Source organism: Cinclus cinclus, chromosome 13 (assembly GCF_963662255.1).
Source record: "Cinclus cinclus chromosome 13, bCinCin1.1, whole genome shotgun sequence".
NCBI lineage: Eukaryota > Metazoa > Chordata > Aves > Passeriformes > Cinclidae > Cinclus > Cinclus cinclus.
Window position 1 is genome coordinate 2,878,308 of NC_085058.1, and position 21,595 is coordinate 2,899,902.

Consider the following 21,595-nt stretch of genomic DNA (forward strand, 5'->3'; position numbering starts at 1 on the left):
ACCCAAACAAAGGCTGGGAGCGGCTCCGGGGTCCACGGGATCGTCCCTCGGGATCGTCCCTCCCCCAGCTCCATGGAAAAGTTGGAATTCTGCCTGAATTTTGGGATCAAATGTGCCAGGAGCGGCAGCTCCATCTCGCTTTACCCGGCGTTTTTCCCACTTTTCCAACCCACATCCGACTTTTTCCAGCATTTCCCCCACTTTTCCACCCCCCATCCCCACATTTCCTGGCGTTTTCCCCACTTTCCCCAGCATTTTCCCCACGTTTCCCAGTATTTTCCCCACTTTTCCCAGTGTTTTTCCCACTTTTCCCGGTGTTTTTCCCACTTTTCCCAGTGTTTTTCCCACTTTTCCAGGTAGCGTTTTCCCATTTTTCCCAGCATTTTCCCAACTTTTCCTGGTGTGTTCCCCTCTTTTCCTGGTGTTTCCCTGACTTTTCCAGGTGTTTTCCCCACTTTTCCCAGCATTTCCCCACTTTTCCCGACGTTTTTTCCCACTTTCCCCAACGTTTTTTCCCCACTTTTCTTGGTGTGTTCCCCACTTTTTCCGGCGTTTTTCCCACTTTTCCCAGCATTTTTCCCACTTTTCCCGGCATTTTCCCCACTTTTCCTGGTGTTTTCCTGACTTTTCCCGGCATTTTCCCCACGTTTCCTGGTGTGTTCCCCACTTTTCCTGGAATTTTTTCCACTTTTCCCGGCATTTTTTCCACTTTTCCTGGCATTTTTCCCACTTTTCCCGGCTTTTTTTCCACTTTTCCTGGCGTTTTTCCCACTTTTCCAGGCAGCATTTTCCCACTTTCCCCGGCATTTTTTCCACTTTTCCTGGCATTTTTCCCACTTTTCCTGGCTTTTTTTCCACTTTTCCTGGCATTTTCCCCACTTTTCCTGACGTTTTTTCCCACTTTTCCAGGCGACTCGGGGATCCTGGAGGGGGAGGGGGCATCCATGGCCTCCAACGGCTCCTCTGGAATTCGGGATTTCCCCCTGGAACCGGGAATTTTCCTGGATGAGGATCTGGGATCTGACTGGTACATCTATGAATCCACAGAAGCCGCGCCCCGGGATGAGTGAGTGTCCCCAAAAGTGTCCCCACGGAGAAAATCCTGGAATTTTTGGGGCTGGCTCCATCATTCCCTGTTTTCTTCCCTTCATTCCCTGATTTATTCCCAGATCTTTTGGAGCCTGGAATTTTTGGGGCATCAATCCCATCATTCCATGATTTATTCCCAGATTTTTTGGAGCTGGAATTTTTGGGGTCTTCCCCTTCATTCCCTGATTTATCCCTGGATTTTAAAAATCCTGGAATTTTTGGGGCTGGCCCAGTCATTCCCAAATTTATTACCAGATTATTGACCCTCTAAAAAATCCTGGAATTTTTGGGGCTGGCTCCATCATTCCCTGTTTTATTCCCTTCATTCCCTGATTTATTCTCAGATTATTTGGGCCTGGAACTTTTGGGTCTTCCCCCTTCATTCCAAGATTTATTCCCAGATTTTTTGGAGCTGGAATTTTTCAGGCCAACCCCATCACTCCCAGATTTATTCCCATCATTCCCAGATTTATTCCCAGATTTTTGATGCCTCTGAAAATCCTGGGACTTTGGGGGGCATCAATTTCATCATTCCCAGATTTTTTGGGGCTGGCCCCATCATTCCCAGATTTATTCCCATCATTCCCAATTTTATTCCCAGATTTTTGGCCCTTTGAAAATCCTGGGATTTTGTATCCTAGCTAAATTCCCTCTCCCAAGTATGAACGAATTCCCATAAGGAAAATCCTGATCCTATAAAGATTAGGGGACAGGAGGAATTTTTAGGATGCCTGGAAAATCCCAGTTTTCCTCTGGGACCCTTCCCTGCTCCAATCCCATTGGATCTGTGAGGTTTGGGAGGGGCTTGGATGGTGTCTTCCCTATAAATTATGGGATTTAGGGGCTTTCCACAGGGATTTATGGGATTCAGGGGTTTTCCCTAGGAATTATGGGATTCAGGAATTCCAACAGGGGGTTTATGTGGGGTTTTTTCCAGCTCTTTTAGGGTTAACCCACCAAAATCTGGGATTTTTCCCATTTTTCCATCATTTTTCTCAGTCCCTTTATAGTTCAACCCACCAAAATCTGGGATTTTTCCAGTTGTCCCATCACTCTTCCTAGACCTTTTAGGGATAAACCCCCACCAAAATCTGGGATTTTTTCCAATTTTTCCATCATTTTCCCTGGCCCTTTTAGGGTTAACCCCAAATATGGGATTTCTCCCCCTTTTCCATACTTTCACCAGCTTTTTAGGCTTAAAACCCCACCAAAATCTGGGATTTTCCCTGTTTTCCATCATTTTACCTGGCTCTTCTGGGGTTAACCCATAAAAATCTGGGATTTTTCCCATTTTTCTATCATTTTTCCTGGCCCTTTTGGATTTAATCTGAAATCTGGGATTTTTTTCCCATTTTCCCATTTTTTCCAATCATTTTTCCCAACCCTTTTAGGGTTAAAAAATGCACCAAAATCTGGGATTTTCCCCATTTTTCATATTTTTTCTCAGTCCCTTTAGGGTTAACCCCAAATTTGGGATTTTTTTCCTGTTTTCCATCATTTTTCCAGGCTCTTTCAGGGTTAAAACCCCATCAAAATCTGGGATTTTTCCCATTTTTCCAGCCTTTTTCCCGACGCCATCCCAGAATGCCACCCCACGATTTCCCCTCAGATGTACCACACCATCATGGCTCCCATTTCCGTGAGTATCCGCCCCAAAATCCCCATTCCCATCCCAAAATTCTGGGATAAAACAAACAAAAAATTCCCACATTCCGTTCTCCACCTGGAATCCACGGATTGAATTTCAGGCCGGGTTCCATCTTGGATGAATTTTTCTGCCTAAACCATCCCAGAATTCCCTGATTTCCTGGATTTTAGTTCCCTGTGGGATGAGAACTCCAAAATTCCTCCCAAATCATTCCCAGGACTCCTTTTTCATGGATTTATGGGGTCTCCATGGGGTTCCCACCGTTCCCATTTTCCATGGATTTATGGGGTCTCCATGGGGTTCCCACCGTTCCCCTTTTCCATGGATTTATGGGGTGTCCATGGAATTCCCACCATTCCCAGGACCCTTTTCCATGGATTTCCCATCCCTTTCCCAGCTGGCCGTGATCCTGGCCTTGTCATTCCTGGTCAAGCGCCGCCGGCTTTACCAGAACTGCTGGAACGGTGTCCCGGGATTGCTCAGGTATGGGAATTCCCAAAATCCCACTGATCCTTCCCTGGAAAGAACTCAGAATTCCCAAAATCCAGCTGATTCCTCCCTGGAAGGGGCTTGGAATTCCCAAAATCCCACTCATCTTTCATTTGAAACACCTCCAAATTCCTAAAATCCCACTGATGCCTCTTTGGAAACACCCTGGAATTCCCAAAATCCCACTAATCCCTCTCTGGAAACATCTCAGAATTCCCAAACCCCGCTGATCCCTCATTGGAATTAGCTCAGAATTCCCAAATGCCCTGATCCATCCCTGAAAATATCTCAGAATTCCCAAATTCTGTTGGTCCCTCATTGGAGAGGGCTCAGAATTCCCAAAATCCTGCTGATCCCTACCTGGAAGGGGCTCAGAATTCCCAAAATTCCACTCATCCCTCACTGGAAACATCTCCAAATTCCTAAAATCCCACTGATTCCTCCTTGGAAAGGGCTCAGAATTCCCAAAATCCCACTGATCCCTCCTTGGAATGAGTCTGGAATTCCCAAAATCCCGCTAATCCCTCTCCGGAAGCATCTCTGATCCATCCCTGAAAACGTCTCAGAATTCCCAAATTCTGATGATCTCTACCTGGAAAGAGCTCAGTATTCCAAAAATCCTCCTGATCCCTCCTTGGAAACATCCCAGAATTCCCAGATCCTGCTGATTCCTAGCTGGAAACATCTCAGAATTCCCAAAACCCCGTCGATCCCTCCTTGGGAAGAGTTTGGAATTCCTGAACCCCTCTGATCCCCGCCGGGAATCCTTGCAGCCCCGGGAATTTCCTGGAAGAGGACGGGAACCGCGGCACAGCGGCCGCCGTGTTCGGGATCGTGTTCTCGTCGCTGTGCCAGCTGGTGCTGGACAAGGATCCGCTGCCGCTCGCGTCTCCGTCGTCCCCCGGCGCCCGCGGTGAGCCCACCGCGCTCATCCCCATCCCAAACCCGGTCCTGGGATAGCAACGGAGAACCTCCAGCGCTGGAGACGGGAGGGGAACGCGTGGTGTTCCCATCCCAATCCCGATCAAGCTCTCCATCCCTATTCTGATCCTGATTCCCATCGTGATCCCAATCCTGATCCCGATTCCCACCCTGGTCCCCATGTCATCCCTGATCCCAATTCTGATCCCAGTCGGTGTCTCGATCCCAATCCTGATACCGATCCTAATTCCCATCCTGGTCCTTGTGTCAACCCTGATCCCAATCCTGATCCCAATCAGGCTCTAAATCCCAATCTCAATCCCAATCCTGATCCCAGTCAGTGTCTCAAACCCAATCCTGGTCCCAATCCCGATCCCAATCCTGATTCCTGTCTGGGTCCCCATGCCATCCCTGATCCCAATCCTGATCCCAGTCAGTGTCTCAAACCCAATCCTGGTCCCAATCCCGATCCCAATCCTGATTCCTGTCTGGGTCCCCATGCCAACCCTGATCCCAATCCTGATCACAATCAGTGTCTCAAACCCAATCTTGGTACCGATCCCGATCCTGATCCTGATTCCCATCCTGGTCCCGATCCCAATCCTGATTCCCATCCTGGTCCCCATGCCAACCCTGATCCTGATCCTAATTCCCATTCTGGTCCCGATCCTGATCCTGATCCCAATCAGTGCCTCAAACCCAATCCTGGTCCCGATCCTGATCCCGATTCCCGTCCTGGTCCCAATCCTGGTCCCGATCCCGATTCCCATCCTGGTCCCCATGCCAACCCTGGTCCCGATCCCGATTCCCATCCTGGTCCCAATCCCGATCCTGATTCCCATCCTGGTCCCCATGCCAACCCTGATCCCAATCGTGATCACAATCAGGCTCTAAATCCCAATCTCAATCCCAATCCTGATCCAAATCAGTGTCTCAAACCCAATCCTGGTCCCAACCCTGATCCTGATCCTAATTCCCATCCTGGTCCCAATCCCGATCCTGATCCCGATTCCCATCCTGGTCCCAATCCTGGTCCCGATCCCGATCCTGATTCCCATCCTGGTCCCCATGCCAACCCTGATCCTGATCCCAATTCCCATTCTGGTCCCGATCCCGATCCTGATCCTAATTCCCATCCTGGTCCCAATCCTGATCCTGATCTTGATTCCCATCCTGGTCCCCATGCCAACCCTGATCCTGATCCTGATTCCCATCCTGGTCCCAATCCCGATCCTAATCCCGATTCCCATCCTGGTCCCAGTCCTGGTCCCGATCCCGATCCTGATCCCAATCAGTGTCTCAAACCCAATCCTGGTCCCGATCCTGATCCCGATTCCCATCCTGGTCCCAATCCTGGTCCCGATCCCGATCCTGATTCCCATCCCGGTCCCCATGCCAACCCTGATCCCAATCCTTTTCCCTCTTTTCCAGAGTTCTGGAAGATCCTGGCCCTGTTCTACTACCCGGCCTTCTACTCTCCCCTGCTGGCCTGCGCTGTTCCCCGGCACCGCCTGGGCTACGCAGCCGGAGCGCTGCTGGCCTGGGCTCACTGCGCCGCCCACCTGGGCCACCGCCTCCAGTGTCCCCTGGCCACCAAGGTGGGTGGCTCTGAGGTGTCACTGAGGCTTCCTGGGGTGGCCCTCAGGGGCCGTGGCTTCCTTGTCACCTCGCTGAGTGGCCCTGAGGGGCTGTGGCTCCCGGGCCAGCTCCCATTGTCCCTGCAGTGTCCCTTGGCTGGAGTGGTGGAACTGACCCCGTGTCCCCTGGAGTGGTGGCAGTGACCCCGTGTCCCCAGGGATAATGGCATTGTCCCCATGTCCCCAGGGTGGTGGCAGTGTCCCCATGTCACCAAGGTGGTGGCAGTGACCCCGTGTCCCCATCCCAGATCCACAGGCTGTACTCCCTGCTGTCCCATGTCCCCATCCTGCTGTCCCTGTCCCTGCTCAGTCTCTGGTACCCGGCACTGCTCGTGCGCAGCCTGCGCCACGGGGACAGCCCGGAGCCAGAGGTACGGACACCGGGAAGTCGGGATTGTCCTGTGGGAACAGGAGCGGGAAAGGGAATGGGAATGGGAATGGGAATGGGAAAGGGAACAGGACTGGGAACGGGAACGGGAACGGGAATGGGAATGGGGACGGGAATGGGAACAGGAACAGGAAGGGGAACGGGAATGGGAATGGGGACGGGAAAGGGAATGGGAATGGGGATGGGAATGGGAACAGGAACAGGAAGGGGAACGGGAATGAGAATGGGAATGGTAATGGGAATGGGAATGGGGAAGGGAACGGGAACGGGAACGGGAAAGGGAATGGGAATGGGAATGGGAATGGGAATGGGAATGGGAACGGAAACAGGAACAGAAACAGGACGGGGATTAGGAAAGTGAATGGGAATGGGATTGGGATGGGGATTGAGAGCCTGACTGGAATCGGGATTGGGATTGGATCAGGATTGGGATGGGGTCCGGGATGGGAACCAGGATCAGGACTGGGATTGGGACCTGTGATTAGGATTGAGATTAAGATTGGGATCTCTACGCATTCCCCTCCTGGCCCCAGCACTGGGGTTTCTCCATTGCTATCCCGGGACTGGATTTGGGATTGAGTTCAGGATGGGGATGGGGATGGGGATGTCTGCACATTCCCTCTCAGCTCTCCCCCTGAGGGTTCTCCATTGCTATCCCAGGATTGGGATTGGGTTTGGGATCAGGAGTGGGAGCTTCATATGTTCCCCTCCCAGCCCTGGTGCTGGGGTTTCTCCCTTGCTATCCCAGGATTGCTTTTGGGATCAGGATTGGGATTGAGATATTCACGCCTTGCCCTCCTGACCCTGGAGGAATTCCAGAGGGCTTTGGGAAGGGATTATTCTCACTTTTCCATACCCCATCCTGGGCTGGGAAATTCCTGTTGGGATACAGCTGGGATGAGGCCTTGCCAGGGAAGCTCTGCCTCCCCAAATCCATCCATTTTTCCCTAGATGCCTGGGAAAGGCTATTACAGCAAGTACCTCCAGGCTGTGCTGTCCAAGCGGGGCTGGAAGGAGAGGTAAGGACGGCAATTCCCATTCCTGGTAAATCCTATTCCTGAAATTCAGGAATGTCACTCTCTCCTGTCTCCCGCAGCTCGGCCAAGATCGAGGAGAGCCTCTGGTCCCGGGTCCGCTCCTACCTGCGCTCCTACATCTACGTTCCCGAGGAAGGTGGGCACTGGCAAAATCCCATGGAAGCAGGGGACGGTTGGGGTTGGGATTTATGGATCATTCCCTAGACCCCAGTTTGCAAATCCATGGAAAAGGGGTCCTGAGAGAGGTGGGGAACTCCATGGAGACCTCACAGATCCATGGAAATAGGGGCCCTGGGAATGATGGGAATCCCACGGAGACCCCATATATCCATAGATAACAAGAATGGTGGGAACTCCATGGAGACCTCACAGATCCATGGAAATAGGGGCCCTGGGAACGATGGGAATTCCACAGAAACCCCATATATCCATGGAAAACGAGAATGATGGGAACCCCATGGAGATCCCATAAATCCATGGAAAAGGGGTTGTGGGAGTGATGGGAATGCCATGGAGACCCCAGAAATCCATGAAAGTGGAGTCCTGGGAATGATGGGAATTATGGGAACCTCATGGAGACCCCATAAATCCATGGAAACAGGGTCCTGGACATGGTTCTGGGACAATTCCAGGAAGTTTGGGGCAGCCTCAGTTTTCCCGGGAAAGCTTGGCCAGGGAAGGATGGGAGCAGCTGGGGCTGGAGAATGGAAATTTCCTGCGCTGAGGGGACCAAATCCCGGGAATGTGGAGCCACTTCTGGCTCTTCCCATCCATGGAGGGTGCAGGGAATGTCCTGGAGGTGGCACCTGAGTTTCCATGGAAAAGCAGGGTGGAGTCATCCATCCATTCCTGGCAGGAATCCCCAGTGGGAATCCCATTCCAGGTGTTCCCCAGGAGTCTGAGCCTTCCCCGCTCTCCCTGCGCCATCCCAAATCCTGGTTCCTCTCCCACTTTTCCATCCAGGATTCCGGATTCCGCTGAAGCTGGTGGTGTCCCTCACTGTGGCCGTCATCGCCGTCTACCAGGTGACACTGGGGACATTCCTGGAGCGTCCCGGGCACGCCACTAAAATTCTTCTGGAATTCCACACTCCCAAGGCTCTGCCGAGCCGTAAATCCCACCTTCCTGCAGGATCCGTGCTGTAAATCCTGAAATCTGGTGGGATCCCAGCCATAAATCCCACAATCCTGCAGGATCTCAGCTGTAAATCCTGCAATTCCATGGGATCCAAGACATAAATCCCAAAATCATGTGGGATGCCAGCTATAAATGCCAAAATCCCAAGGGACCCCAGGCATAAATCCCACTGGATCCCAGCTGAAAATCTGGCAATCCTGCAGGATCCATGCTGTAAATCCCACAAACCTGCAGGAATCTAAGCGGAAAATCCCTCAATCCTGCGGGATCCCAGCCATAAATCCCAAAATCCTGTGGGATCCCAGCCATAAATCCCGCAATACCATGGGACCCATACCGTAAAAATCCAAAATCCCGTGGGATCTGGGTTGCAAATCCCGCAGGATCCATGCCGTAAATCTCACAATCTCACCGTATCCCAGCCATGAATCCCGCAATCCCACGGGATCCGAGCTGTAAATCCCGAAATCCTGTGGGATCCCAGCTATAAATCCCACAATCCCGCAGGATCCCGGCTATAAATCCCAAAATCCTGTGGGATCTCACCTATAAGTCCCACAGTACCCATGCGGTAAATCCCACAGGATCCCAGCTGTGAATCCCACAATGCCACAGGATCCAAGCTGTAAATCCCGCGGTCCTGTTGGATCCGTGCTGTAAATCCCTCAATCCCACGGGATCCCAGCCATAAATCCCGCAATTCCACCAGATCCCAATCATAAATCCTAAAATCCCGCATCCTCCCAGGTGGCCCTGCTTCTCCTGGTGGCCGTTGTCCCCACGATCCAGATTGTCCGGGCGGGAATGACCAAGGACGTGGTGGTGCTGCTGGTCCAGTTCGGATTGGTGCCCTCGGACAATCCGGCTGTTCCGGGGGACATGGAAAAGGAGCTCGGCACTGTCCGCCACTACCTGTGGTCACTGGAAGGTGGGATCCTAGCTGGATCGCCATTCCAGAGGGGAATTTGGGCTGGAATTCCAGGGGATTCCTGGTCTGAAAAATGGGACTGGGAGGACTCCAGGACTGGGGGATTTCTGGAGGATTCCTTGCCTGGAGGATGGGATGGGGCCGATTCCAGGGGGATTTGGGGAGTTGGTGGCAGGGATGTGGCAGATTCCAGAGGGATTTCTGGAGGATTCCTGCCCCGGAGGATGGGATGGGACAGATTCCAGAGGGATTTCGGGAGCGGCTGGCAGGGATGGGGCTGTGCCAGGCTGGTGCGTGCCAAGGCGGGAAGAGACTCCGGGAAAAGCCGTTGGGAAGAGCCAGAGGGAAGAGCTGGAGGGAAGAGGCAGCAGATGCTGCAGGCTTGGAAATCTGCTGGAAGTGAACAGATGGGCCTTGGATCCCTGGAGAGTGGAAATCCTTGGATGGGGGGATGAGGGAAGAGCAGGGAAGAGGGAATAGCAGGGATGGGGGATAGCAGGGATCAGGGAATAGGGATGAAGGAATAGCAGGAATGAGGGAATTCCAGGAATGAGGGAATTTTTGGGATAAAGGGATAGCTGGGATGAGGGAATTCCAGGGATCAAGGAATTCCAGGGATGAAGAAATTCCAGGGCTAAATAAACAGCAGGGATGAGGGAATTCCAGGGTGAAGGACCAGCAGGGATGTCCCCTCCTTCCCTGGGATCCCACCAACTCCTGGGAGAATTCTGTGAGTTTTCCTGGATCCCCAAACCTCTCTCATCCCGTTTTTTCCCCTCCATCCTGCTTTGCTGCCGATCCCCTTTTCCCAAGGCCCCCATCCCTGCCCATCCCAGCAAGCTCCAGGGATTTTCCCAGATTTCCCTTCCCCTTTTCCCTCCCATCCACCCCCCCTTGGGACCTGAAGGAGAGAGTGACAAAAGGTGGGAAACTGAGGCAGGGCTGCAATCCCGAGGTCAAATTCCCGTAAAAACCCAATTCCCGGAGTTATTCCCGAGCCCAAATCCAGGAATGTTTTCCTGTTTTTCCACAGTCTGCTACATCTGTTCTCTGGCGCTGTGCTGCCTGCTCACCTGCGCCATGTTGCTCAGGAGCCTCGGCATGCACAGGTCAGACCGGGCCCCATTCCCAGAATTCCCAGCCCCATTCCCAATGTTCCCATTCCCAGCATCCCCAGCCCCATTCCCAATGTTCCCATCCCCATTCCCATTGCTCCTGTCCCCATTCCCAATGTTACCATCCCCATTCCCAGCATCCCCAGCCCCATTCCTGACTTTCACAGCCCTGTTCATGATGTTATCCTGCCCATTCCCGATATCCCTAGCACCATTCCCAATGTTCCCACCCCCATTCCAGACATTCTCAGCCCTATTCCTGATGTTCCCATCCCCATTCCTGACATTCCCAGCCTCATTCCTTATGTTCCCATCTGCATTCCCAAGATTCCACTCCCCTTTCCCAATGTCCCTGCCCCCATTCAGAAATTACTTGCATTACTGACATTACTTGCCCCCTTCCCGACATTCCCAGCCCCATTCCCGACATTCCCATCCCCATTCCCGATATTCCCATCCCAAATCCCGACATTCCCAGCCCCATTCCTGCTATTCCTGGTCCCCAATCCCGGCATTCCCAGCCTCATTCCTGCTATTCCCATCCCCAATCCCGATATTCCCAGCCTCATTCCTGCTATTCCCATCCCCAATCCCGGCATTCCCAGCCCCATTCCTTCTATTCCCGGTCCCCATTCCCAATATTCCAATCCCCATTCCCAATGTGCCGGTCCCCATTTCTGATGTCCCTGGCCCCATTCCAGACATTCCCAGCCCCATTCCTGCTATTCCCATCCACAATCCTGATATTCCCAGCCCCATTCCTGCTATTCCCATCCCCAGTCCTGACATTCCCAGCCCCATTCCTTCTATTCCTGGTCCCCATTCCCAATATTCCAATCCCCATTCCCAATGTCCCGGTCCCCATTTCTGATGTCCCTGGCCCCATTCCAGACATTCCCAGCTCCATTCCAGACATTCCTGGTTCCATTCCCGACATTCCCAGCCCCAATCCCGATGTCCCCATATCCATTCCTGATGTCCCCATCCCAGATCGGGACAAAGCTGGAATTTTTCCCAGGTCCAACCTGCGGGCGCTGTACCAGGGCGCCGTGCTGGATGTGTTTTCCAAGGCCCACATCCTGCGGCCTTCCCGGGAAGCCGTCGTCTGCTGGATCGCTTTCTCCAGCTTCCAGGCAGCCTTCGCCTGCCTGGGTACAGAATTTCGGGATCATGGGGTGGAGGAATCCTGCTTTTCTTAAGGATTAAGCAGCAATTCCACATTTTCAGCCTGTCTTCAGGAGGTTTTTTTATCCCCATTTCCTCAAACGGGATCTGGCGGGAATTTTGGGAACGCAGGATGTTTGGGAAGTAGGAAAAACTGGAAAATTAATTTGGAAAGTTGTAAAAAATTGGAAAATATGAAAAAATTGGGTTGGGAATTCAAAGAAGAGGAAGGGATGGGATGACGTCTGCATTTGACTGGATCCCAAATATTTGGATGGGAAAAGCTGTGGAAGCCTCCAGGTCCTCAGCACCTTCCAGGGGCTCCTCGTCCCCATCCTAGCCTGGATCATCCTGGGAATGGGGTGGGGACCCCAAGAAGAAGGAAAATCTTCATTTCAACCCCAGGAATTGTGAGGACAATCCCTTGGGAATGCAGAGTTGTTTTGGGGACTGGCAGGGTTTTTACGGGATTTGGGGAAGAAGAGCCATTTTCCCATCCCGGATTCCCGCTCTGTGTCCCCATTCCCAGGTCTCCTGATCCAGCAGGTGATTTTCTTCCTCTGCTCCGTGGCCTTCACCTTCCTGGTGGTGATCCCGCTCCAGGCCGGCACCGGCTCCCCGCTCTTCGGGATCATCCGGAACATGTGGTGAGCCCTCAGAAAGGGCTGGAAACCCCAAAGGATGCTCCCGGATGGGTTTGGGATGCTCCATTTGGGATTTTTCCAGCACAGCTGGAGCTTCTACCTGGGGTGATGTTGTGGGACATTCCCAGTGTTTTAGGACATTCCCAGTGTCTATCCCACTCTTCAGGATCATCTGGAACATGTGGTGAGCCCTTGGAAAGGGCTGGAAACCCCAAAGGATGCTCCTGGATGGGTTTGGGATGCTCCATTTAGAATTTTTCCAACACGGCTGGAAGTTTCTGCCTGGGGTGGTGTTTTGGGACATTCAGAGTATTTTGGGACATTTCTGGTATTTGTGGATATTTCTGGTGTCCATGACACTCTTTGGGATCATCCAGAAGATGCAGTGAGCTGGAAACCCCAAGGGATGCTCCTGGATGGGTTTGGGAGGTTCCATCTGGGGTTTTTCCAACACCACTGGCTGTTCCTGCCTGGGACAGTGTTTTGGGATGTTCCTGGTGTTTTGGGACATTCCCTGTGTCCATCCTGCTCTTCCAGGCCCTTCTGGCTGACTCTGGTGGTGGCCGTGCTCGTGCAGCATCTCCTGGCTCGTTCCCAGTTCTTGGAGCAGCATTCCCTGCAGAAGGAGCTCACCAACAGGTACAGGAACACCGCGATCGTCCCCGATTGTCCCCAGTTGTCCCCAGTGAGGGTTTGGCGGGAATCCCAGGCTCCCACAGAGGTTTCTCCAGATGTTCTGGCCTGGATTTTGGTGGGGTGACACTGGTGAGGGTGGGCCTGCTCCACCAAGGCTGGGCAAGCCCAGATCCCTCAGGATAGGCCGGGTGGGGTCAGTCACTGCTGGAAGATGTCCCTCATTCCCACATGATGTCACCACCTGAGACCGGGGTGACAGAGGAACCCAAGTGTCCTGTGCCACCCCCTGGCAGGACAGCCAGGCTCTCCTGGAGCCAGTGTCCATCCCAGGCCACCAAGAGTCGTCCCTCACTCAGAGATGGTGCCACCACCCAAGACCAGGTGACAGAGGGACCCAGATGTCCTCCTGGTGTGGCAGCGACTCTCCTGGAGCCGGTGGCCTCCATCCCAACATCCCAAGCCCACATTTTGGCCGGTTCCTAGATGTCTGAGGAGAAAAGGAGCTCCTGACACTTCTCCAGTGGCCTGGGAGGGCGGTGGCTTCTCCCAGTGAGATGGAGCCACCTCAGCCAGACATGGGCGGGGCCAGGAGGCTGGGATCGGCCGGAGTTTTCCCGGGAAGGGTCATCCCGCAAATTTGTGGTTCTTGCAGGCGCGCCCTGTACATCGTCACCTTCCTGCTCTTCCCCACCAACGTCCTGGTGGGTGTCCTGGCCGGAGTGTGGCGTGTGGTCATCTCTGGCCTCTACAACGCCGTCCACTTGTGCCGGCTGGACATCAGTCTGCTGCACCGCGGCGTGGAGACCTTCGACCCAGGTGGGGCGGCCAGGCCACCAGCAGGGTCCTTGTCCCACCGTGGTGGGGTTGGGATGGGGGGCCTGGAGCTTCTGGGATGGAGGGTGGCCTCAAATGCTGGGAATGGGATACCTGGAGCAGGTGGTTTCTCCTGGTTTCTTCTTTTTGATCCCAGAAAACCAAAGAGGGGTGACCTTTGAGCTTCAGAGCTTCATCAGTGGTCACCTCGTGTCCTGGGGAAAGAAAAAAGGACCTCGGGGACCTCAGGGGACCTCAAGGGACCTCAGGCCTTCCGCTGTTTTTCCTGCTGGGATTGAGGGTGGCTTGGAAATGGGACAATGGGAGCAGGTGGCTTCCCCAAACTCCTACTTGGTCTGGCTTTTTTATCCTAAAATATGTGGGATGACCTTTGGGGTTTCACCACTGGTTACTTGGGAGAAACGGGAGGGGACCTCAGGGTATCTCAGGCCTTCCTCCATTTTTCCTGCCCGGATGAGTGGTGGCTTCAAACCCTTGGAAATGGAACACCTGGAGCAGGTGGTGTTGCCTGGGTCCTATTTTTATCTCAAAATAGTGGGATGACCTTTGGGGTTTCACCTCAGGTCCCAGGGTACAGGGGAGGGGACCTCTGGGGAGCTCAAGCTTGCCCCTGCTTTTCCTGCTGGGATTGTGGGAGCATGGAAAGCAGAGCCAAGTCCTTCCCTGGGCTCCGGGAACGGGGAATGCTGTCCCCGCTGAGCGCACGGTGTCCCTGCAGGGTACCACACCTACTGCCACTACCTGAAGGTGGAGGTCAGCCAGTGCCACCCAATGCTGAAAGCCTTCTGCTTCCTGCTGCTCCAGCACGGCAGGCCGGAGCCGCCGGCACCACCCCGGGACACACACCTAGAGGAAGGTGGGACCTGGGGACACCATAGGGATCAGGGGAAGGGACTCATTGGGGAACTCATGATGGGACTGCTGGTTGGTGTGGGAACACATCCATCCATCCATCCATCCATCCATCCATCCATCCATCCATCCATCATCCATCCATCATCCATCATCCATCCATCATCCATCCATCCATCATCCATCCATCCATCATCCATCCATCCATCCATCATCCATCATCCATCCATCATCCATCCATCCAACATCCATCCATCCATCATCCATCCATCATCCATCATCCATCCATCATCCATCCATCCATCCATCATACATCATCCATCCATCATCCATCCATCCATCCATCCATCCATCCATCCATCCATCATCCATCCATCATCCATCCATCCAACATCCATCCATCCATCATCCATCCATCCATCCATCATACATCATCCATCCATCATCCATCCATCCATCCATCCATCCATCCATCCATCCATCATCCATCCATCATCCATCATCCATCCATCATCCATCCATCATCCATCCATCCAACATCCATCCATCCATCATCCATCCATCCATCCATCCATCCATCCATCATCCATCCATCATCCATCCATCCAACATCCATCCATCCATCCATCCATCCATCATCCATCCATCATCCATCCATCCATCATCCATCCATCATCCATCATCCATCCATCATCCATCCATCCATCCATCCATCATCCATCCATCCATCCATCCATCCATCCACCCATTCATCATCCATCCATCCATCCATCCATCCATCCATCCATCATCCATCCATCCATCCATCCATCCATCATCCATCATCCATCATCCATCATCCATCCATCCATCCAAGGGCTAGTCCCATGCCAGGGTTGGGATGGGGCTCTTTGGGGTGTGGTGCGATCTTGGTGGCTCCAGGGAAATGGGGCTGGGGCTGGAATCTGGGAATCCTGGAATACTTTGGGTTGGGAGGGACCATAAAGCCCACCCCGGAACCCCTCCTAGGCTGTTCCAATCTTTCCTTGAACACTCCCAAGCATCCAGAGACAGCCACAGATCCTCTGGAAGTTCCAACCCAGCCAGGAATTCCTTCCTAACCTCCCCTGATTCTCCCCTTTCCAGGCAGGAATCAATCCCTCTGCACCTCATCCCAGTCCCTCTCCCGCTCTCCTGGTGCTTCTCCAGGACCTGAATACTTTCCTTGCTGCTCCCATCTCCTTCCAGGCCTCCAGCTGATGCATCCCAAGCATCCGGCTCCAGGGAAAGCGCGGATCCGGCGGATCCGGGCTCGCTGGTGGGTGGCCTACACGCTCCTGCACAACCCCTCGCTGACCGCTTCCCGAAAAACCGCGCTGGCTGATCCTGCAGTCAACGGTGCCCAGCTCGGTGTTCCCAGGCCCTGAATTCCCGGGAATCCCATCCCATCCCCCATCCCATCCCCGTCTGGATGCCATCCTGCCCCAGCAGGAATTTTGGGCCCTTCCTGCCCCCTTTTCTGGCCTCTGGACTCTCTCCAAGGGTTTATCCCGAAATCCGTGCTGAGCCACTCCCAAGGTGACACTGGCCTGGAGCCGAGCCAAGGAAAACACTCTGGGCATCCTGAAAATATTTTGGGATTCACTCCTGCAATGAGCCCGGTTCTCAGCAGCTTTTCCAACACAGCCCTAATTCCCAAAGAACTGGGAGAGGAGCATGGGGGAATCCTCAGCCAGCTGAAGGAATTCTCAACCACCAGGAATTACCCCTGGAGCTCCACGTGGGACAAAATTCCCATTCACAGCTTCTCCCTTCCCCATCCCATCTGCTCCCGGGATGTTTTTTTCTCCCAGTTTTTGAAGGATCAAACCCCCCCCCTCCCCTGTCCTCTACCATTCCCGGTTTTGTGGCAATCCCGCGGTTTTCTGGGGCTGGGATCTGTGGAAAGCCTCTCTGGGAAGTGTGAGGGAAGGGGAATAAATGGATACCTCATCCCTACTCCTGACATGAACATTTTCCTTGGATATTCGGGACAATCTCAGCCCTGAATCCAGCGAATGGTTGAGATGACCTCGCCCAGCAGAGATTTTGGGGATCTGCTCCACCTGGGAATGTCGGGATCCAATCCATGATCCCACTTCAGGGCAGTTTTAAGGGAAAACTGCTCCCTTCACATTCCCTTGGTTTGGGGAAGGCCCGAAACCGCAGATTTGGGAAGGGCAGGAACAGGAACGGGGAATTTCGGGAATAAAACATCAACAGGATGGGAATGAGGTGATGCTGGATCACCTCTTCCTGCTCCTAAATCCAACAATTCCCGACTTTTTGGGATGGAACGAGCAGTCTCCTGGTGGCTCCTTCCATCCCAAACCCCAAGATTCCTTCCAGTGGGAATTCTCCTCTCACCCCCTGCAGAGCTGCTGGATCATCCTGGGATTTCCTTGGAAGTGACCAGAGCTGCTCTCCACAGGATCCCAAAGGCACCATTCCCTCCCTCTGGAATGTTCCCAGCACCCTCAGTGATTCCCGTGCTTTGAGATTTCCTTGGAGCATCCCCTCCCTTTTCCCAGGATTCCCTCCCAGCCCATCCCAAGCCCTGTGGCTCCAAAGGCAGCCTAAAATCCCTTTAAAAAATCCCTTTCAAAATCCCAAAAAATTCCTTTTAATAATCCCTTTAAAAATCCCTCTAAAATCCCCAAAATATCTTAAAATATCCTTTTAAAAATCCCTTTTAAAATTCCTTTTCAAAATCACTTTAAAAATAAAAACAAATCCCTTTAAAAATCCCTTTTAAAAATCCCTTTAAAATCTCTAAATTCCCTTTAAAAATACCTTTAAAAGTCCCTAAAATCCCTTTAAAAATCCCGAAAATCTGCGGCAGTTCCATGGGTGGGGCTGAATTTTGGGATCTGTTTCCATAGCCCCACCCAAGGCTCCCTGGAGATCCATGGAATTTGCCGGGTTTCTGGGATAGCAGCAGTGCCCTGAGCGGGATTTAGGATTTTCTTCCCCTTCCCGGTGGTTCCTGGCTAGCTTGGAAACCCCAGATCCACACCCTCATCCCTCCCATCCCACCTGGAATTCTGGGAATAAATCCCATCATCCTGCTGTTCCCAGGGATAAAACAGATCCTGAGTGAAAACTTTCATCGGGGCCACGCTTTTTTATCCCATGAAATTTATGGGAATCCAGGAGCTCCCCATAAAGACCTCGGCTGCCACTTTTCCCTAAAATCTGGCGGGATTTGGAATTTTGGTGCTGGAGAGCTCCAGGCTCTGCTTTCCCAGCTGATTTTGGGGTCGCTTCAGGGTGGGGATTTTGGGATATCCCAGGATTTTGGAGTTTCATTCCAGGACTTGGGGGGGAAGTAGAAAATTTGGGGAATCTTGGGATGCTCTGGTACTGGGAAGGGTTTGGGAAAGATGGAAGGATTCTCTGGGACTAGGAAGGATCTCGGGGAGCTACAGGGACGCTCCAGAAATGGGAAGGATTTGGGGATTCTCCAGCATTGGAGGATTTGGGAAAGCTGGGAGGATGCTCTGGTACTCAGAAGGATTTGAGGGGATTCTCCAGACCTGGGAAGGATATGGGAAACTGGGGGGATTCTCTGGGACAGGGAAGGATTTGGGAAAGCTGTGAGTGACAGAAGCATCCCCTGAACCAGGAGGGTTGGGGACAATCTGGGGGACCCCAGGAGCCACCAGCTCAGGGGAAATTTGGGATTTTGGGATGCACAGACCAAGCGGAGCCAAGCTGGTTTAGGGGAAAAAAAAAAAAAAAGGAGCTTATTCAAGGTGTTTATAAAAAGTAATTATTAATTCAAGGTGTTTATTAATTAAAGGTATTTATTAAAATGGTTTTTTTATAAAAGGTGTTTATTACAGGTATTTCTTAATTGAAGGCGTTAATTAAAGGCATTAATTAAAGGCATTTATTGCTGTCCCTACAGGGCTCTACAAGGCCAGGGGGTTGCAGGACGTACCCAGATCCCACCGGGAATTCCGGAGCTGTGTCCCAGTCCGGGGGCGATGGACCTTCCCAAATCCTGCCTGAGGGATTTGGGAACATCCCAGTCTTTCCCCCATTCCCACTGGGAATGGTTTGGGAATCTTTGGCTCAAGCGGGGCAGCCCAGTGGGTCCAGCCCAGACGGGTTTTTGGGATTGAAATTTCTGCAGCATTCCAGGGGCTCCTATGGGGATAGAACCTGGGAATTCCTTCCCGCTCCAAGGCCGTGGCTCCATCCCAATCCTCTGCCACAGCCCTGTCCCCCAGGACCCCATTCCCAGGTGGTTTTCCTGCTCCAGGGGAAGGGATTTGTCCTCGGATCCCTCCCTGGTGGCTCTGGTGTGGGATTGTCACCATTGTCACTTCCCGCGGCCACCCACGGATCTGGGCAGGGAGAGAAGAGGGATGTGGCACCTTGGGATCCCGGCCGGATCCGGGCTGGATCTGCCCCACGTTCCCTGAGCTCCTCCAGGAACACCAGGGGCCGGACCACCCACCCTGGGCCCGCGGTGGCCCCGTCGGGTTCCGGAGCGCTGCCGGATGCCAGAAGCTCAGCAAAGGCGCTACGAGAGGAAACAAAAAAATACTACGAAGAAATGGGAATCCCCCTTCACCAGAGCAGCAACCCCAGAGCCACGGGCAGAATTCCCAAGCGAAATTCTCGGGCCCCCGCGCCACTCCTGACCTCCCTGGGCACGTGGTAGACGATGAGCAGCTTCTCGCCCATGCCGGAGGGATCCAGCTCGTCGCCCTTGGAGCAGCTGTGCCCGCCGGGCTGCCCGACCTGGGGATCATCGCGGGGCAGCTCCTCGGCCGGGATCTCGGAGCCGGCCAGCGCCACGCTGACCGACACGTCGCGCGTGCCCACGTCGTTGACCGCCACGCACGTGTAGGTGCCCTCGTCCTCCTTGCCGAAGTCGGGGATGGCCATGGTGCCGTTCTTGAAGGCCAGGAAGCGCCGCCGGCCCGCCTTGGCTCCGCCGTCCCGCGCCACCGTGGGCCCGTGGATGTCCACGCGGCCGCCGGCCGTGCGGATCTGCCAGCGGATCTCGGGCGGGGGGCTGCCGGCCACGCTGCAGTGCAGGGTCAGCGTGAGGCCGTCCCTAGGCCCGGCCTTGGCCGGGCTGGACAGATAGGTCAGCTGGGCAGAAGGCGCCACGCACAGCGAGCCCGGCACGTCGGTGACGGCGCGGCCCCGCAGCCGTGCCGGGGCCGCGCACAGCGTAGAGCCGGCCCTGGAGATGACCACCGAGGTGCTGTCGGCCCACTCCTTGAGCCAGAAGAGCTTGCAGGAGCAGTTGAAGGGGTTGTGGAAGAGCTGGAGCTGCGCCAGCGCCGGCAGCGACTCGAAGGTGCCGCGGGCAAGCGTGGTGAGCTCGTTGTCGTTGAGCCAGAGCGAGCGCAGCTCCCGCAGGCCGGCCAGGGCCCCGCCGGGCAGCGCTGCCAGCCGGTTGTTGCTCAGCTTGAGGATCTGCAGCGCGCTGAGGTTGCGCAGGTCCTGCCACGGGAACTCCGCCAGCCGGTTGTGGCTCAGGTCCAGGTTCTTGAGGTGAGGCAGCGCCGCGAAGGTGCCGGGCTCCACCACCGAGATGTGGTTGTAGCCCAACCACAGCGACTGCAGCTCGGGCACCTCGGCCAGAGAGGCGCGGCCCAGGCGGCCCAGGCGGTTGGCGGAGAGCGTGAGGATGGTGACATTTGGGGACAGGCCCCGAGGCACGTCCCGGAGCTCCCGGTAGGCGCACTCGGCCAGCAGGCGCCCGTTCTTCTTGGTGGAGCAGGAGCAGGGGCTGGGACAGGCCAGGCCTGGGGACAGCAGCGTCACCAGTGCCAGGACACCGAGCAGCAGCTCCATCCTTCCGTCCTGCCGGGAACAGAGACCGGGAATGAGCCTGGCCGCGACATGAGGCCGCTTTCCCCCCCACGCCTCGCCAAACAGCGCGAGGAGGAAGAATTCCAGCTGGAAAAGGCGGTTTGGGATATTCCCAAAACCCGGCCCGAGCAGGGGAGCTCCCCCTCGAGCTTCTCCTTCTCTCTCTGGAAAACGCCTTTTCCGGGTTTGGGATGAAATGTTGTTTGGGATGAGAAGCGGGAGCCGGGGGATTCCGGATTCTGCAGCTCTTTCCCAACCGGCCTTGCCCTAAAATCATGGGATTTTTGGCGTTTCTCTTGGGCAGAGCTCAGCCCGAGCCGTGGCTCCAGCTTTCCTCATGTCATGGAAAAAAAAAAAAAAAGAATCCAAAAAAAAACAAACAGCAAAACCCTCAGCCAGCGGGTGCTGGAATTCTGAGAGGGGATTTTTCCCAGCTAACTCCTTATTCCACTCTCTGGAGCTTTTCCAGGCCGTGTCCCAGCGGGAAGAGGAGGTGAATTCCCGCTCGGGCAGCAGCTCAGACCCCTTTGTCCGAGCCTCGCAGGAGAATTTCCCGGCTCCCCCCAGCTCCTTCCCGGCCGGAGCCGATTTTTTGGGAATGCCGAGGCGGAATTAACCCGGCTCGGATGGCGATTGCAGGAGTGACAAAGGCGCCCCGACGTCTCGGTGACATTTTGGGATGGCCGGGAAAGGACAGGACCCATCTCGCAGGCGTTGGGGAGGGGGATCCTGGAACGTTTTCCCTCCTGGTTCTCCCATCCCTGGCTCCTGTCCCATCCCACTTTTTTTTTTTTTTTTTCCAGAGTCCCCCCCGGGGGCGCATTCCAGAGCCGTGAACACCCGCCCTGCCTCCTTCCTTCCCTCCTTTCCCGCTATTTTTTTTTCCCCCCCAGCCTATTTTTTTTTGCCCGGTTTTCCCCCTCTCCCGGCCCCCTCCGCCCCTGTCCCGTCACCGCCGGTGCAGTCCCGATGTCGCCGCCGCCTCTCCCGAACTCGGCCCCTCCGCTCCTCGCTCCCTTCCCGGGATTCTCCTCCTCCGCTCGTCCCCTCCCCGTCCCCCGGGCCAGCCGGGTTCGTGCCTTCCTCCTCCCCTGCCCCCCTAAATCCCCCAAAACCCACCCCATCTCTGACCCCAAAATTCCCTATCACCTCTCCAGCCCACATCCCTGCCACACAAAATCCCCTAAACCTCACCACCCCCTACTTCTGCCCCCCAGAAT

The 21,595-nt window shown here is 54.3% G+C and overlaps 2 protein-coding genes across 2 annotated transcripts; one reads left to right on the forward strand and one right to left on the reverse strand.

The window, feature by feature from the left end:
• Positions 1-944: 944 nt before the first annotated feature.
• STRA6 (signaling receptor and transporter of retinol STRA6) lies at positions 945-15,925 on the forward strand. The gene is made up of 17 exons (XM_062501572.1): positions 945-1,066; positions 2,650-2,728; positions 3,135-3,220; positions 4,000-4,139; positions 5,579-5,745; positions 6,033-6,155; positions 7,124-7,191; positions 7,269-7,345; positions 8,173-8,234; positions 9,094-9,274; positions 10,308-10,383; positions 11,408-11,541; positions 12,083-12,200; positions 12,735-12,836; positions 13,486-13,649; positions 14,386-14,523; positions 15,747-15,925. Exons 1-17 carry the CDS (start codon positions 945-947, stop codon positions 15,923-15,925), a joined length of 2,016 nt encoding a protein of 671 aa, XP_062357556.1.
• A 3,190-nt stretch (positions 15,926-19,115) lies between these two features.
• Positions 19,116-20,357, reverse strand: ISLR (immunoglobulin superfamily containing leucine rich repeat). Its single transcript, XM_062501685.1, has one exon. It carries the CDS (start codon positions 20,355-20,357, stop codon positions 19,116-19,118), a length of 1,242 nt encoding a protein of 413 aa, XP_062357669.1.
• Positions 20,358-21,595: the final 1,238 nt, after the last annotated feature.